The sequence below is a fragment of the Poecilia formosa genome, unplaced genomic scaffold (assembly GCF_000485575.1).
Source record: "Poecilia formosa unplaced genomic scaffold, Poecilia_formosa-5.1.2 Scaffold77, whole genome shotgun sequence".
Classification (NCBI taxonomy): domain Eukaryota; kingdom Metazoa; phylum Chordata; class Actinopteri; order Cyprinodontiformes; family Poeciliidae; genus Poecilia; species Poecilia formosa.
This window is the reverse complement of record NW_006800016.1, coordinates 954468-972726: the sequence shown is the minus strand read 5'-3', so window position 1 is coordinate 972726 and position 18259 is coordinate 954468. Positions and strand designations below refer to the sequence as shown.

Genomic DNA, 18259 nt, shown 5'->3' with positions numbered 1-18259 from the left:
TCTGAGTTTAAGATTAAGATCTCACCTTGGCCAAAGTTAATGTGAGGAGGACGACAAGAATGCAGTTTTCTGTGTATAGCAAGAAAGTTGAGTCAGGAGTTTTTGAAGGGTCAAAAAGATAAGGAAAGGTTTATTCACTAAAATGTCACAATTGATCAATTTAAATGAATATTTTGGGGAAGTTCAAACCTTATGATTATGGATCACACAGGGAGCGGATTTGCATATCACTCTTATAGAGGAACATTAAATGGCAACTTTTATGAAAGCAAGGTTGATTTTAACAGATCTCACAAGGCAGAAAATTAATCATCAGGATTTTTAGACTTCCCCCCACAATTATCAAAACTAATCAGCACAGTCTTCACTTTTTGGGACCTAAAATTTCAAACGCATTTTTTGGATAGTTGCATTTATTGTTCCGTTGAGAAATTTTTTTAACTGACGAGTTAAAACCCAAAGTTCACAAAAAAAAAAAAAATGTTTATTTTCTTTGAGGTTACAGAAGCAACAAGAAACATCCGAACTCAAATTCACCACGACAAAAGAACCACAATGAGAAAGTGTGCAAACATACAGATATTAACACAAATTTTAAAGTAACACAACCTATTTAAATTAAAGACATAAAAACAAGCAAACTTACTGAACATGCCCGTACCTTAAGTGCCCAACATTTGTTTTTCACACAATGCCTGTTGTAAGAACACAATTAAATACTTTTCTAGGCAAAACATGTTGGATGCAACATTTACAAACAATACAAATCAATGCCAAATTCTCAAATATAAATTATTATCCAACTTTCTTTAGTAACCCATGTTGAAACCAGCTTTAATATCAATGGTTTAGTAACCCACAAAACAGTGATGAATAAATATGACAACCTGTATCTCCAATAAGTGGAGCTTTAGTAAACATCAACAGTGCACAGTGCTGTATGAGCAGGAAGTGTTTAAATAATAATAATAATAATAATAATAATAATAATAATAATAATAAAATATTAAATTCTACAAACTAAGTTCAAAACATCCAAACTGCTCCAGCAAGTTTAAGTTTCAACATTACTAAACAAGATATTTGAACACCAGTGGATGTTTACATAATCTGAAGTATCTCGATACAAAAACCTGGACCCAACTTTTGATTTTAAAGACGTTATGAATGAAGAGAGCAATGTTCGAAAGTAAACCTTAAGTTCAGTGTGCAGATTACAAAAAGCCACGTAGAGGACACAGCAAAGATGTGGAGCCCTGCTAAGATGAAACCAAAACATAACTTTTTGACGTACATGCAAAATCCTGTAATAAGAGAAAGACCGAAAACACAATTGGTAGTGGCAGTATCATGGCGTTGGACTGCCTGATTCAGCAGGGAAAGAAAACTCTGAACTGATGGGGAAAGAGATGCAACGCAATTCTGGAAGAAAACCCATTTAGAGGCAGCAGATGGAGGTTCACCTTCCAGCAGAATGACCCTAAAGACCTACAGCAGGACCTACAAGAAATGATTTAGATCAAAGCATCTTAAAAACTACACGTTTAAATCCAATTGAGGATCTTGTTTGGGAATTGGAAATGAATGTTAACAGATGCTCTCCATCCAAACAGGTGTGTCTTGAGCTATTTGCAAAGCAGAATAGGCAAAAATATCAGTCTGTAGATGTTAAAATCGTTAAAACTTGTAAGTTTGGCCAGCCTGTGCGATACAGTGAATATATGAGCAAGAGTAAAATTTTAAAGATGGTAGTGGCACAAAGAACGGTTGGTCGACTGCCTGATAAACACACTGAAGTAATTGTGGTCCTAAATAAAGTGAGTCCTCCAGCCTATCAAATCATAATCAGCCACGTTCTTGTCTGTTCTCCTTCCTCCATTCACCTTTAATCCTCTTCTCCTTCTCCCTGCCTCCTGGAAGTGAAAACATTTTCAGGACTTCCTTTTCAAACCCTTCCATTTCATCCTCCAGGTCACTATCTTCTGCATCACCATCCTCCACCATGTCTTCCAAAATATCTGCCAGATCATCCACAAAGTCCTGGAAGCTCCTCTGGTTGTGCACAAACACCCCGTCCTTGAAGAACTCCAAGGCGATCTTTCTGAGCTCCGATGTTTTGGATCCATCTACTCCGGCCTCCTCTATCTTGGTCAGATAGGTTTGCAGTACAGATTCGAACTCTGACGATGGGACAGGGAGGAGCCCCTCCGCCTGGGCGCAGGTTTCCAGCGTGTCGCAATGCTGCGGCGGTTTGGGGTCGTGTTGGAGGCGTTGTCTCTGTTGGAGCCAGTATTCTGGTTGTCCTATGGAGGGATTGGGGTGGGTGTGATGGGGCTTTTGCTCACCATACAAGTGCTCCTCCTTGTGGCCATGGTTACCTGGAAATTCATGTTCATCGTTTTTCTTTTTCAGGGAGTGTGACTGGTCTTTTTCCCAGTCTGCATTATGCTTTTTCTCTTTCAGTTTCATCCCTTCTATCTTAAACTGTTCTGAAGTCTTGTCCTTCCTCTTGAATTTCTTCTCTTCTTTCCCGTTTTTGCTCTTCCTCTCATTCTCTTTCCACTGTTTCCTCTCATCTGTCACTGTCCTTTCTTTACCATGACTTTTGCTGTTGTCCCACTGCTTCCTCTCACCCTTTCCTTTCCCTTCCTTACCAATCTTATCCTTCCACTCAGGGTCTTTCTTATCTCCTTTCTCCTTCCAATCTTTTCTCTCCTGCTTTTCTTTGCCTCCATGTTTCCCTTTCTTCCACTCCATCTCTCCCTTCAGCTTCTCATCGCGATGTTTTCCTCCTCGCCACTCCCCTTTCTCCTTACCTGTCCATTCTTTATGTTCATGTACTTTCTCAAAGCTTCCCTTTTTCCAGTCTCTGTCTTCCTTCAACTTTTTCCTACCTTCCTTGTCCTCCATGGGTCTACCGTCATCTCCTCTTCCTCCCTTCCCTTTCTTTAACTCTTTCTGCTTCCAAGGACTTGCCTCATCGCTTTGCCTCTTTTGCTTACCTGGCTTATCTTTGTCTTTCTCAAGCTTCCCATGCTCATGTTTTCCCTTCTTCCACTCCATTTTATCTCCCTTTTTAAGCTCTTTTCCATCTCCTTCCTTCCTAACAGACTTATCTTTCTCCTTCTGCTGTTTTTTGTCATTTATTTCATATTTAACCTTATTTGGCTCTTTCTTCTGCTTCTGATCTCCCCAAGTTTTCCATGGCTGTTTTCCAGGTGGTCCAACTGAATCCTGCCTGCCATCTTCTGTTTGGTCACTAGGTGGTGATGTAGAGTGTTTGATGGCGGCTTGATCAGCATCACTGGCTGCTGGAAGAGACACAAAAGTCAATAAAGCAATACAAAGTCTGCAAGAAAAGTAAAAGAAAGACTAAACTTGCTCTGCTTTCCCTTCCTGTTTTTAGTAACTAATCCCCTTCACCTCCTAACTCTTGTACCTGGGGAGAGTTTTAAGTTTGTCACAGTGGATCTCAGGGTTTCTAGTTCTTTCTGTAGGGCCGGGACAGACTCCAGCTCTTTCTTCATCCTGTCGTTCTCTTTCTGAAGGACAGGGAGAGATGCAATCTCTGTCTTCAACCTACTGTTTTCCTTCTCCACCTCCTCCCAGAGCAGCCGCTGCTCCTCTCCCTCTGCTGCCTGCTCCTTGGCTACTTTTAGCTCCTCTTTCTGTGCCTGGTTGGAAGGAAAAAAAAAAAAAGTAAAGGTAAAGAAGCTCCCATGAGCATGTTATGCACTCGCTGACACATTTACGCAAAAGACACATTTGTTTTACACATATATAAATAAAACGAACTAAGGAGAAATGAAGCACTGGACAGAATGGAGTCACACCTGAAGCTGAGCTTGTAATGTAGAAATCTGCTGATTCCCTTCAGCTAACTTATTCAGGAGCTCGGAGCTGTTGTGATCTAAACCTGGAGCTACTTCGGGACTAAGCCACTCCTGTCAAATCGCAAACAGAGAAAAACAGTCTTGTCATCTCAAAAATATTTCTAAGGAAGCAGAAGTTTGAGGTGAACTGCTGCTATTCAAGGCTGCCCATGTTGGTCTTCCAACAAGCACAGCCCAGAAAATGCTAGCGTTTTTAAAAGTCATTATTTATGACCTTGATGATGTTAGAGAATGCATGTAGTATGTTGTTGATATTGGATAAAAGCGATTAAAAGTGATGCCAATAAAACAGAGAAGGAGAGCATCAGTCTGACCTGTTCCCCTGGTGCTTCTGTATCCTTCAGTTCCCTTGTTGTATAGTCACCCTCTGCAAATCATTATGGAAAGTGTCGAGTCAATGTGGATGACTATTGTTAAATAAGCATCACAGGTTTAGCAAAAAAGCCAACTTGCACAAGTAATAACCCCTCAACCCCGAAGTTACCAATCCAACATCAAGTTTTCTAAAATGGGGAAAAGAGGGCAGTCTGCAAATTTCTGGATAAAAATGTGCAAATCTTGTTTTCCTGTAGGCTAAGTCTTCACATATGCATGTTATTGATTTATTTATTTTTTACCTAAAATTGTATAAATTTTTTAAAGTCCTTTTGCCAATAAGCATGATATGAAGGGCCCGGGATCCTTTACAATTCAGTGTGGTTAATTTATGCATCATTTTAATATCAATGTTCAGATAAAACAAACACCCCTCTTCCAAAACAAAAGGAAAAGCAAAACGGACTTTTAAAGTGAATTTTAAGAAGCATCCCATGCAAAGTCCTTTAATTCTGCGTGCATGTTTACAAACATGTCGTGGCTAAAAAAAGCTGAATTACTTTACTTAGATGCACACACAATAGGACTAAAACAACCTACCCTCATCGAAGTCCATGAAGACACCTGCAGGCATAATACACCTCAGTCTCAGAGCCTCCTTTAGTCTCGTTAGTCATTGTTTCTGACATCAGACACAAGTCTAAAACACCATAGCAACAGGTTCACAGGTGATGCTCACCAGAGAAAAAGACGGTGCCGAGCCCCAACAGAATGAGAGCAGCCAGGATGCATTTGTTAAGAGAGAACACGCCGTCATTCTCTCGCTGTGGCACCTGAAATTCTTCTTCCACTTCTTCTTCCTCCTCTTCTTTTCTTCCAATCTGCTCCAGGAGAGACTTTCTTCTCCTCTCCACTGACTCTCCCTCCTCTGTCCTTTCACCAATTCCTAAACAGACAACAGAAAGGAATCTTTAAGGAGGCTACATTTAGACAGCTGTTAAATTAAGTTTCTGTGCTTTACTGCAAACTACAAAATCTTCAGATGTTTAAACTCAACTTTGATATAAATGAGATACAAACTGCCACTTTATTACTAGGTATGCCTTGTCGAAAGGGTTGCTCACGCTTTTACCATTGGAGCTGCCTTCATTCTTTGTGACATGGACTTCTTGCAATTCTTGCTCACTGTTGATCTAGATCATAGATCTAGGATCTATGATGCTGTGGGCCTGTTTTTCTTTCAAAGACTTCAGGAACCTTGTTAGAGTTCCTGGAATTATGTATTCTTTGAAAAACAAAAATTTGAATAAGAAAACTAATGACAGGTAGTCATAGGTACATTTGATTTGTCCAAAAGGTTGGAGCATTCCAGTAGAAATTTAATATAAACAGGCAGTTGCAAATAGCTGCGGTGGATAACTTCCACCACAGCAACACTTACCTGACTGCTGTCCCTCTTGATGTGGCTCCTCTTTATTTTGCAGATGAAGCGTTTCTTCTAGTCGAAGTCCCTCTTCTGCCGGTGAAAACTCTGCACCTCCAAGAGTCTCTGTGCTGAGCAGCGAGACTGGGGGCCCGTCCAGGGAAGGCGTCAGGAGGGTGTAGGAGTCAGAGGACGAATCCGGGTCAGAGGAAGACCTCGTCGGTGCCTCAGTTTTGCTCTCAACGTCACCGTGGTCCAAGGTGCCAGAGGCATCCACAGATGGAGGATTTGAGTTGGAATCTGCATTTTGATCTTCAGAAACCTAGAGGAAAGAATTATTGTTTTTAAAAAGTTCGAAACTCTTGAGTCAGTGGGTAGTGAACAAAATAAAAATAAGTGACCCTCTAAACGGGAATATTGCGAAATAGCAAGCATCAGAAGATGATTACTGGCTCGTTAGAAATGCATAGAAATGAAGCTAGAGGACATTGCACACAGTACTGTAAGATAATACGGTGTTATGAGTTATGGTGTCTTACTCGGTAACTCTCCTCTGGGAGTCTTTCTTCTGCAGACTCTGCGCTATTTGGAGGCTGATTTTTCTCTCCTGGTCCTGGTTAATCAAGAAAACAGAGGAGAGGAAGCATTTAAAGCAGCAGTTCAACATTTCCTAACAGTCAGTTCTTGAAAGGGAACCATTCAGACTGTTGTAAAGCTTTGGCACCTCAAGCACCTTTGACCAAAGTGATTGTGGATATGGCTTTAGTTTTATTAACAAGAGGAAACTGATGTTCAAGTACAATAAAGTTTGACTGTTCTTTGTCATCGTTAAAGAGTGGGAAATGTGTTTATGTAAAAAGACTGAGGCAATAAAATAAAACAGAGCCCTCAACTAAAAGATTGCAGAACATTGCTTACACAATGCTTTGCTGCAACAGCTTATCATCACAGAATCCATTATAAATTATACTTATCATCAGAGCTGCCTGAGGAAAATGTTAAGAACACATGTAAAAAATATTAACGCTGAAGTAGAACCAGACCCTGCAGCATGACAATGACCCAACACATACCAATGAATTCACCACAAATCTCCTGAAAATGAAAAAGTAAAAGTCTTGGCCGGATCCTGATGTCACAAGACGCTGCAAGGTCACTAACAGGCTGCGCATTTGCAAGAAAAACTTTAAGCATCTCATGGCCGAAAGCGAGGAGCAGGACACCCTGTCCTCTAAGATTGGTAGATGGCTACTAGAAGCGTCTTAGTGAAGTGATTTTAGACAAAGGAAGAAACAAAGGATTTTATGGGGAGGGAGAGTTGGGGTTAAATGATTAAACATTTTGGGTTGTTCAAACCTTTTCTTTAGTCACGTTTCTAATTCTCTAATGAGAAAAACACAGGGTTTATTTTTAAAAAGTTTATATGCATCTCCATCACTTCATCTTCTAGAGAGTAATGACAGAAAAACTATTCCAGGTTAATCAGATTCTCTAATAACTGAAGCGAGCTCAAGCAGTCTGATTGTGAAAAATTTGACTGGACTTATTAGGGTCTACTTTTCAGATTTTATTCTAAGCTATGGGAGGAAGGAGAGGGGTCAGTTCATTTGTTGATCACAAAACCTGACATTTCACCAATATACTGTACACCTCAAAAACCTATTAATGTTCTTGTGGGACATGAAAAAAAAAAAGGTGACATAAATAAGGCGTACTGTAAACAGACCTGTGGCAGATGTGTGGCTTTCTTCATGCTGCTTTGTTCCCTCTGCAAGGGGCCGCAGGGTTTCAGCAACTGTCTCCTATGACGACGGAGACAGAGTCATTACCACTTGATTAAAGACCTATCAAAAATTGCTATGTTAAAAGGTGAATTTAATATTCAGAAACCATTTTTATTGATAGTAAATAACCTTTTATTTACATAATTAATAACACAGAATGTCCCTCTTTTTTCTTTTCTTTTTTTTTTTTACAACTTTCACTTTAAAAATGTTTTATAAACATTATGACACAAACCTAATTCATATTCAGGTGACCTGAAAGAGAAACAAACTGGGACAAAGCTCTCTTTTTTTTTTTTTTTTTTCCGGAGACATGTTTAATAAGGTCACGCACGACTGCTTAACATTTCAAAGTGATCATACCTCAGATGTGAGGATGGTCCAACTGTTGTTGGCAGCACCGGCCCCAGACATGGCCCCCCCAGAGGCTTCGCCCGTCTCCTGCAACACAACACCGGCATTGAAAACAAACGTCGTGATTAGTAATAGCTCCACGAAATGAAGCGAGTGGAGAGTGAGGAAAGCCTGTGCTCTTCTGTTTCTGAACGTGTCAGGAGTTCAGCCTTTCTCCCTCCACTTGTAGGTACAAGAAGAAGCTGGCTCGCTCTAGTTACTGACAAAAACATGGTGAGACATGAACACTGAACAGATGTCCTGCACATTCAAATTTGATACCTTTCGTGATGTTTATTACTCGTAGAATGCTCCGCCTAAAAACCTACAAATTCAAGCCAGTTGAATTCAAGCCATTTTGTCTGTCTGGATAGACAGACAAAATGATGACAAAAATATGTAGTAATAAATATTCAGACGTTTCAATGATATGAAAAGACAATACATTTCTTCTTCTATCCTTATTTAGATCTGTAAAACAGTGAAATGTTTTTTTTCCAAGCCAGCACAGGAACATTGATATATATATATATATATATATATATATATATATATATATATATATAAATAATGTCAAAAGTTTTATTAGCTCTCCTCTACAGAAAAAAAATCCTTTTAAAACAGCCTGATGGTAACCTTGAGATCGCATTCCTCTGGTCAAGAGTTATATGGCAGCTGTGACATTAATAATAACCGGGTGTTTTTATTTATTTTTTACTTTTCCCCCTTTTTCACTTTTACAGGAGTGATGAAGAAAAATAACCTGGAAATAAGAGTTTGGCCAGTCTCGGCACAAATGTGTGTCCTTGGAAAACACAAAAGTTTTTACTGCAAAACAATAAGAAATAAAAAAAAGTAAGTAGTTCTGAGAATGAGCCCGCTTGAAGGCTGAGCAAATACATCTCCACAAAGGGAGCTTTTCAATAGTTTTTTTTTTTTTACTTCTTAGATGCTAATAATATAAAAGTCCATTTCTTCTGATTCTTTAGGCAAATATGAATCGCATTCATTAAAATAAGAGGCCATTTTTCTCTACAGTAAGTCATTATGCAAATCTCTGGAGTCAGCGTGGGTGGTTTTGTGCTACTGGATCAGTACACCTGCTGTGAAAATGATTGTAGCTTCTCATTTGACCTTTTCCCTCACTCTGTACTCCACTTTGAACATGAAAAGCAATTCTGTTCTCTCTACAACAGAACATTTGATGAAGCGATTTTCAGCCCAAAAGGTGAGAGACGTTCAGGAGGGTTTTTTTGTTAAGATAAACTCAACTGTTAACCACACAAAAACCTGACTCGACAGTTGCTAAGGGAAATATTTAATGCACGACTCTCATTTGATAAACTTTTTTGATAACGATGAAATGATTAGATTTTCTCTGGGCATGAGTGACTCAGAGTTTCCACCTTCAAACTGCCTTTAAAAAAGGGCAGTGTTCCTGTTTGTTGAAGTGTTTCCTAAACACCACCTTTCCAGACATATAACCTGGTATTTGGTAAAGCTGGGATCTGATTTCTGTTTAGACACAATATTCTGTTAACATGTGGATCTCGAAAAATGATCAAATTAGTGATTCAACTGAAAAAGTGACAATCGTATGTACACATTATACATAGCGCGATATCTTTTTCAGCATTTATTCTAGTAAATTTAATGAAGAAAATAAGTTATATTTCCATGTGTTCTCAGAAAATAGAACATACGGTCAATTTAGGAAAATAAAAGGCCAAAAGAAATTTTTCCCCGGCCCACAGAATTATGGGGAAGACTGCTGACCCGTCATCCAAACACTGTTTACCATCCATCTGTGAAACAGGCAACCTAGCTGTAGCATCTTTAAACACCCAAACATCCTTTTCTGTAGAATAAAATGGATTGTAACAAGCATCCAACGTGTTAATGGAAAATTGATTGGAAGGAATAGAAGGACAGTGCAAAAGAAACTTAAGCTAGCTCTAGATATGAGATCAGAGAATCTCTGAGGCATCGTCAAGAAGAGGAAGAGGAGAGAAACCAGAAACCACAATGGAGATGACCTGAAGCAAAGCATCAAAGCAACCTGGGCTTCCTGAGCACCTCAGCTGAACCACAATGCCTCCATGCCATGCTGCACTGATGCAGAACTGAAATGAATAAGTGAACTTTTCAGTGGTATCCTAATGCACAAACCCATCTGTAAGAGTGAATGGATTAACAACAAAATGTTAAGATAGGAAAACAGTGTGTGTGTGTGCAAGCAATCAAACCAATTAAAATATGATTTATTAAAAACAAAAGGGCAGAAAGCCTGTCCGAAGAGGCGTCACTTCAGATTCTTCGTTTATTTCTCATAGTCTACAGAAGATCTCACTTTGTGTATTAATATTATTCATAAACAAACTGCCGAGCTACAAAATGAACATAACCGACAAGTAGGACAATCCCTGTGCGGCCTGCAGCTTTAAGACATTTACATCTGTTTACACAAGCAAAGGATTTGGATGCCAGCCTTTGCTATTCAGCCTCACCCATTCTACTAACATAGAAACTACTGTAAAGTGTTACAAACATTTAGCGAAACTGGGCCTGTGTGTGTGTGTGTGCAGGAAGTCTTATTGCTTTAGGAGAATTCAGTTCTTCATTAGTAGTTTGTGAGCACAGGAGGCCTTGTGGGCACCCTGGCTTTTGACTAGCTAGCACAGAAATGTTTTGGCACAGACTCTGGTAACTAAGGCCTGCAGTGCTCTGAAGATGGAGGCTAAAGACGCCTTTCGTTTCAAAGTGATTGGTTTCTTCAATAGACGTCTTCCAAGCACCGCAGTTTAAATGTCCGCCTTTTTGAGAACATGGAGGGAATAGGGTTTCAACAGATAGCGCTCAGATTACATTCTAAAAGAATATTGTTACTTTACACACTCATTTCTTTAACCCATGTCATCCGACTGTGATCTATAAATGCAGAGACACCTCACTTATGCCCACAATGACACACTTCACTCCCCAAATTCAATTTTCTCCCAGCGCAATTTAGGTCTCCTAATCCTGTTCCTCCCGAGAGAAGTCTGCCGGATCTAGCCTGGGGCCCCACAAGGAGCATTGTGGAGCATATAGTGGAATGGTTTAAATAGATGGCAGCTAAATTTAGCTGCTATGAGATTGACTAGAGACAGAAAAGAAGGGGGGAGCATGCAGAAGATTGCCGCAGGGAATGCAAGAGAGGCAGCAGGCTAGTCTAAAGACAGTTTTAAAAGGATTACATGCACCATAAAACTTGATGCTTTTCGGAGAAAATGCATCTTTATTCCAGAGTTTCAAGAGTTAAAACTCAAATGCATTCCCTATGCACAGAAGGAGCCTTCCTTTTGCTTTTCAATAAACTCGCAGCTCCGTCTGACGTCCCTTTACCTCTTTAAAGAAACACAACTCAGTGTTTTCCCTTGCGTGCATTATACGCAACGTGCACAGATGACAATATTTTCCACTTGAATAAAAAACATACAAACACGCCAACTGTCGCAGCACTGAATCTTATCTGAAACTCTCCTGGGAAAATAAATGACCAAAAAAGGTCAAGAGATTAAACGACACAACAGGCTGTATCTTTAAGGATAACAGTGAAGCAAAAACTAAAAGAACTTGTGGCTCCCATGCAAAGCAGCCACGATATGCACTCATAATACGCAAATATAATAGTCTGAATGTGCGGATGAGACAGGAAATGTCAACTGAGGATGGCTCAAGTTGAATAAAAGCTTTAAAAAAAACCGAGGATATTTTTTGGAATGTGACAAAGACTTGTATAATTTTAACATATTGGATGCATACCAAAAGTAGCCATATTGTTCCTCTAATGCTGTAACAACAAAACATTACAAACAAGTTTTCCTTTTGAAGCGAGCGACCAGGAAAACGTGAAACGACGTAGGCGGTGCCGTGTGGAGAAGAATAATGTACAACTGCTCTTTAGAGGTTAACATAAACAAACAACAGAAAATGAGTAAGAAACATTCAAATTCCGGTTGTTCTTATCTTACCGTGTTGGGGAACTTTACTCCAGACCCCGGAGAATGTGAGAGATACAGCAGGCTGTTCAGTCTCTTTCCAACCAACTTGGGAACTTTGAAGGTGAAGTCTGAACTCGATGAGTTACACGCCAGTTGACCAATCACACTCTGAGGTCGCTCTAGTCCCGCCCCTTTGTCGTACCGCTGAACCAATGAAAGCCCAGTTTCAGATTTCCTCGAAAAACACGCTCATGGGTTGTTTGACAAGTTGGTGTGGACGCTGTGAAACATTTTAAATTGTGTCATGTTACACGCAAACCTAAGGATATGCGATTAAGATTTATTTGGTGTGCAAAGATAAACGAGCACATAATTGTGAGATGAAATGAAAATTACACGTTTTTAAAAATGTTTTTAAAAAGTGTGCCAGCATTTAGCAGATAAAGCTTTTAGGGATAAAACTGTTGGGTTAGGTTACGGAACAATATCCTAAGCTTTGGGCATAATAAGGAGCACTGTTCAATTTATTGATCATCCAAATATGGAAAGAGTAGGACACAACCCAACACCTACCAAGACTCTCCACCTTACCACACAGGCCTGTCAAAAAGAGAAATTTACAAAGCAATGAAGAGGACCCTTGGTATCTCTGGAGGAGGTGCAGAGATTCATAGCTAAGATAGGACAATCTGTTGATATGAAGAAAGCCATTGGCAGAAGACAGCCATGACAATTTCAGATTGCAGTTACCACAAGCCATGTGGAAAAAGTCTTGGTCTTGTCTGTTTAGGAAGGCAGCTACATCAACTTGAACACACCATCTTGACTCTGAAACAAGGTGGCAGCAGCATCATGCTGTGGCCTTTTCTTCAGCAGGGACAGGGAAGCTGATCAGAGTAGCAAAACTCTTGAGCATTGGGTTAGGGTTACCCTCGGCAATGCAGCAACTCAAAACATACAAACAAATCTACAACAGTTTAAATCGAATCATTTTTATGGGTAAGACTGACTTATCCAAAACTCAGTAGTTGATTAAATCTGAAACTTACAAACTGATATTCACAGACATTGTCCCTCCAATCTGAGCTTTACTGCAAAGTAAATGGGTAAAGCGTCAGACTTCAGTATGCAAAGCAAAACTATAAAATGCTAGAGATGCTCTACAAGAAGTTCATAACTTTTTTTTAATATGTTTTACAATGCCCAAAAAAAGTACTTTGTCTTCTGTTGAATCTATTAATATTATTTTATGTGTTACTTTTGGTTATATTTTTAGGTAGCCAGAAGAAATTAGGTTGCTTAATATTACTTTTACTTCTGAGTTGCATTGATCACCTGCCTCTTATTGAGCATTAGTTTCTCACAATATTCCCATTTTGAGTGGTAAATATTTCAAGTCAATATTTAATCTGGACAAATCCAGATAAATCTTAATTTATCTCTTACTTGTACAGGGTTGTACTGATTTTTTTTTAATGAAATATTAGACTTCTCACCACAACAATGCTTTTGACAGACAAACCTGGACTTAGTTGTTCCACATAAAGTGCCAGGCATTCATCCAGCATATTTTAACTATCAAATAATAAATAAAAAGAAAGAAACAACGTATGAAGGTAGAAATATTTAATTTATTGGCACATCAAGGAAAAGAAGGTTAGCACAGTTCAAAAAAATCCAGGATCTTCAGAGTGATGCTCTAAAATGTTGACCCCAGTCAAGTAGCTTTAAAGAATGATTCCTCAAACCTCAAAATGGACTTCAGATGGACACTAAAACAGAAACGGATGGATTTGAAATATTGCAATCAGGAAAAAACCGTTTGCTTAGTGATCTAAATATAAAAAAGTATATTATTTGGCTTGGTAAAAACACAACTGGACAAGAGATCACTTACCATAGCTTTTCCAAGAATGTTCTTCATTTGCTCCAAACAAATGCAGACTAAAATTGCATTCAGTCCGTCAAATGTTTACAGCTGGTGCTTTCTTTCGGTCCTTCAGTCAAGGATCTCCTTTATACACCAGCAGCAGAGGAGGAAATAAAGACACTCCTTAACCGACTGGATGAAACCATAGGAAAAATTCCCTCCCAGGAAGTTCTTGCCCCGTCCGAGACCCATGGTCATGTCCCGGAGGTGCTGCCCCAACGAGGACGCAGGCATGGCCTGGGGAAGAGGACGCTGAGGGTGCATGGCTTGGGAAGCAGAATCGATGCAGAGGCAAAGGTGACCCGTCAGTGAGAGCGTATGTGGAAGGATGCCTGTCAGGTCAGGCCAGCCCTACGATAGCCTCTACTGTCCAAAACTGCAGCTGCCTCCACTCACATCCAGGATTTTCTCGTCTCATCTGCTGATTTTTTTGAAAGCTTTGTTTATCACACTCGTCTGTGTTCAATCCTCACACAAAAACTGCTTAGGACACCCCACTGTCACAGCTTCTGCTGACAAATGGGAGAGTTCCAGTAGGTCCCCACCCACATCGCACCTTTTGTTTAGGACAGTATATGTTGGACCTTCACACATTTCTAGCAGTGTTTTGCAGGTGCATAAACACCTCAGATTTGACCCTTCACCCACAAGAACAACTTTTCTCTGGGTTCTTCAAAACGTCCCTACTGGACCACGGGTATCCCCTAAATAATCCTTTATTTCTGGCAGAAGGCTTCAAGTGATCTTCAAAATAAGAGAAGCATTTAACCTCATGCTCAAAAGGTTTTCTTAATAATCCGTTAATAGTTGTAACTTCAAATGCTGATTTATTTGAACCTCGAAAGTGAGCCTGAATTGTGAGACAGTATGTCTACAGTATCTTTATACATTTGCTGTCTCAGTCTAAAAGTGTGTAAAAGAAATTACGAAATCAGTTTTTACTGAAAATTGCTGCCTTACTCCAAGTCCATCTCTGATTGGGTGATTAGCCCTTGGTGATGGCTCCTGTCCCAGGGGCACACATTGCTGAGAGCTGAGCTTGGAAACTGACCAAACCTTGGACCTCATCAAGAAGGTTTTGCCTGACAGAGTCAGAGATCTGGACTTTTTTTTTTTTTTTTTAAATGTTACTGTCAAAATGCTACATTTGTCTAATTTTGTCTCGTTCCAGTATGTGAGGCTTATTATCATTTCCAGAAGTAATCCAGATTAAAAAAGTCCAGATATCCAAAGGTCCACCTTTTCAGAATGAGCCGTTGTAGCAGAAAACCAAACTAGAGCAGCAGCAGAGATGAAAGTGGGCAAACCACTTAGGCAGAAATGCAAGCTACTTCCACAAGTGCCTCATATTACTAAAGTAAGGCACTTTTTCCTTTTTAATTTGTGGTTGTTCTCGTACATTAAGTTCATACTTCATACCAAATCTCAATCAGTAATTTTACTAGTGAATCCCCTCATCATAACACTTTGCTTTCTTGGTAATAGGAGAGTAGAATTAGTGTAGCATCTGTGCTTCATTATTTCGCTTGCATAATGAACTAGGGAATAAACAACGTTTTTGATTGGACTGATTACAATCCTGATAATTCTCCCTCAATTAATCCTGAAAGACAAAAATCTCTGAGCTTTTGTGTCTGTCGGATTACCAAGACGAGACCAAAAGAGTTAGACAAGGCTTTGGTGGGTAGTTCTGGTCAACACAGTAGGCTCACACTACAGGATACTTTGTTTTGATTTCAGTTAAATGCAATTTAGGCCAGTAAATTAACAAAATCAGCTAAAATGCAACTAAAACCCACAAAGATGTGTGATGTATGTATTTATATATACATATATATATATATATTTATATATGCAATCTATATTTTCAGTTACAGGTGTAAACAGACATGTCTCCCTATAAAGGAAAACAGAATGAAAAGAAAATATAAAGTACAAATCAATATCTTTGCACACAATTCAAAAAGAACCTTTGGCTTAAAATCATAAACAGCATCAACAACACTATTACTACTGCGAACAACAAAACATCTTTTTTTTTTAAAACTTATTTCCATGCAACAAAAGGCAACTGTGATGAACAACAACACAGGACCGGTTCACTAATGACAGGAGCGTCAGCTGAGTCTATTCCAGCACAACATGCACACACAAAGTAACGACAGAGCTCCTTCCTGGTTTTCCTATTTCTGACCCATCTGAACAGTTGCCACTCTGGGTATGTGAGCACGTTTGATCACATGTGACTTAAAAGGTCCCTTCTCACATTTCGACATTTTTGGTTTCAACCTCTCTTAACATTCTAATATGAACAACCTTAATGCTGTACAGTCTGCGTTCCTCATTGAGTAAGTCATTAAATACACAATATTTAAGCTGATCACTCAAAAATTGATGTTATTTACAGGTGATCAAGAAACATATCCTCCCCCAACGGTGACATCAAGTATCTGTGACTAGAAGCTGAATGCAGGAATGTGCATCAGAGGAGATTGCCATCACTGGAGCCGCATGTTGTCGTCATCGGGGTGTTCCTTTTTCCAGAGTTTTTGCTAAACTGAGAGATTCTCCTGCAGTTGATTACGTCTGAATTAAGTACATAAGGTGACTGCATTGAAAAAAAACAGGTCTGCATTGAGGAAACAAGGCACAATCAAAAAGATATAAAACACGTCATGAACTGAGGGGAGAAGAAAACAACGGCATTAACTTCCACCCCCCTTTTTTTTTTTTGTATGTTTGAAAATAGCACACTGAAGATCGAAACCGCTTCAAAAAATGATCTATAGTCACGTAGAGCCACTTTGTTTCATAAAAGGTTTTTGATTTTTTTGTTTTTTGTTAAAAAGATGATTTCATCTTATTAAACACAATGACAGAATACACTGCATTAGTTTTTGCAAGCAGAACACTCTTACTTAAAGACTGCTGAGCATTTCTCACCTTTGCTTTTACTCTGAAGCTACAACTCATAGATTGTCAATGCAAACACACACTAAAGTGCTATTGAAAAGCAACGTTCTTGCTTCTCAAAATGCACCATTTTTTCTTCTCTGTGGCTGACATCAGTGTACTTTAAAAATCTCCTCTTTGACGCAGGATTCAGGCACAATCACCTCAAATTATTTCTCCACTAAAAAAACAAGCCCATTTAGAAATGAATATGACGCAACAACTAGGCATGGGCCAGTTAACCAGTACGCGAGTGTACCACGGTTTTAAACATGTGTGGAACCGAATGGTTTGCAGATGAGACGAGAATAGAGTAGCAAAATGCCACTAACTGTTTACTTGTTGCTGCCCATTACAGGTCAGCTGGTGATAAAACATGGCGCAACACTTTACAAATTCAATCGCATGTTTGGAGAGCATCCGACTGTGCAATCTACCTGACTAAATATGTAGCTTCAGTTTAAAATATCACAGTTTAGTAATAAAATAAATGTTTTCACATCATTTTAACTGTAACAACCAATTTCATGTGTAATTTTAGCAGCAGCAGAAGCAGTAATAACTGTTGATATTCTGTGTCAAATAAAGGGAATTACATCACATCACTAATTTTTTTTTTTTTAGCAGATTTTTACATTGTTTGATTGTATTATAGATTTTTACATTATGAGAATATAACACCGGCCCATGCCTAGAGACAACTGCTAATAGTCATGGCTTCTCTTTTTTGTTTTTTTGTGTCTTTTTTGCAAATAGCAACCGAGTTTATGATCTTTGGCATGACATGAGCGTGTGCATGGCGTGTAAAGGTGTGTATATACATTTGCATGTGTGTTTAAAAGGTTTGGGGGGGATACAGCTGTTTTGATCTTCCTGCACTCCACATGTCCAGTAAGTTATTTGACTCATGATTACAGAACAAAATATACAAAAACACAATGAAGGATATGATGGTCTTTAGCGTAGCTTTTGCATACAGGCTTTCCTCCAAGGTCCAAAGTCCTCAAACCGGAGTGACTCCTCATAAGATGGGCTGCGCACCCATGTATGCATATTTGCCCGTCTTGTCACATTTACTTCTCCGGTGAGACTTGAAGGGTGAACTGAACTCGGTCAAGTCCCCGAAACCGCCTGGTTTCTCTCCGCCCCCCCCCCCCCCCATCACCCCCAACATAAATACTCCAGCGAAGAAATATTTCCCCTCCTAAATAAAGACACCAACCATCTCAATCCAAGTCTGTTCATGTTCCTCCACAGTTCAACCATTTTAGAAAACAATTCCATGTATTCGTAAGCAGTTCTGTTTTTCTCCTCATAAACGCATAAAAAATAAGAAAAAGCATTGCATCTGTTTTCTGCCCTGTTGTGATGTTGGTGAAGGGCTCCTCCCTGCTTCACAGTTGGTTCAGAAAATGCAGCAGTGCCTCTCTGTGGTGGGTGGGTGAGTCCAATGGGTTTCTAGGAGACTGCAGGTCACAGACTGGCAGAAGATGTGGCAACAGCAATAAGAAAGTGAGTTTTTTTTTTTTTGTTGTTTTTTTTTTTTTTTGCAGAAGATGTGGCAACAGCAATAAGAAAGTAAGTTT

General features: G+C 39.4%; 2 protein-coding genes across 6 annotated transcripts; both read right to left on the bottom strand.

Moving 5' to 3' along the window:
* Positions 1-991: 991 nt before the first annotated feature.
* On the bottom strand, positions 992-11930 carry pbxip1b (pre-B-cell leukemia homeobox interacting protein 1b). Of its 5 annotated transcripts, none has more exons than XM_007556105.2 (11): positions 11822-11930; positions 7779-7856; positions 7358-7433; positions 6171-6244; positions 5650-5953; positions 4948-5154; positions 4809-4832; positions 4208-4260; positions 3834-3944; positions 3440-3674; positions 992-3311 (listed from the first exon to the last, which is right to left on the bottom strand). In XM_007556105.2, exons 2-11 carry the CDS (start codon positions 7827-7829, stop codon positions 1846-1848), a joined length of 2601 nt encoding a protein of 866 aa, XP_007556167.1. In that variant the 5' UTR covers positions 7830-7856; positions 11822-11930; the 3' UTR covers positions 992-1845. The 5 variants fall into 5 exon arrangements, with proteins under 5 accessions (XP_007556167.1, XP_007556168.1, XP_007556170.1 ...); XM_007556106.2 differs by having other exon boundaries at positions 992-3308; XM_007556108.2 differs by having other exon boundaries at positions 3584-3674.
* A 1472-nt stretch (positions 11931-13402) lies between these two features.
* On the bottom strand, positions 13403-18232 carry lenep (lens epithelial protein). Its single transcript, XM_016673427.1, has 2 exons — positions 13689-18232; positions 13403-13563 (listed from the first exon to the last, which is right to left on the bottom strand). The coding sequence occupies exon 1, from the start codon at positions 13983-13985 to the stop codon at positions 13791-13793; it is 195 nt and encodes a 64-aa protein (XP_016528913.1). The 5' UTR covers positions 13986-18232; the 3' UTR covers positions 13403-13563; positions 13689-13790.
* Positions 18233-18259: the final 27 nt, after the last annotated feature.

What these genes read in the sequence shown, in the direction of transcription:
- pbxip1b (XM_007556105.2), bottom strand. Translation starts at nt 7,829, where the DNA reads ATGTCTGGGGCCGGTGCTGCCAACAACAGTTGGACCATCCTCACATCT. An exon ending in TCAAGAGGGACAGCAGTCAG is followed by an intron (nt 5,155 to 5,649) that starts GTAAGTGTTGCT and finishes TTGTCTGTTTAG; the next exon opens with GAATTGGTGAAAGGACAGAG. An exon ending in CTTCATGGACTTCGATGAGG is followed by an intron (nt 4,261 to 4,808) that starts GTAGGTTGTTTT and finishes AATGATTTGCAG; the next exon opens with AGGGTGACTATACAACAAGG.
- lenep (XM_016673427.1), bottom strand. Translation starts at nt 13,985, where the DNA reads ATGCACCCTCAGCGTCCTCTTCCCCAGGCCATGCCTGCGTCCTCGTTG.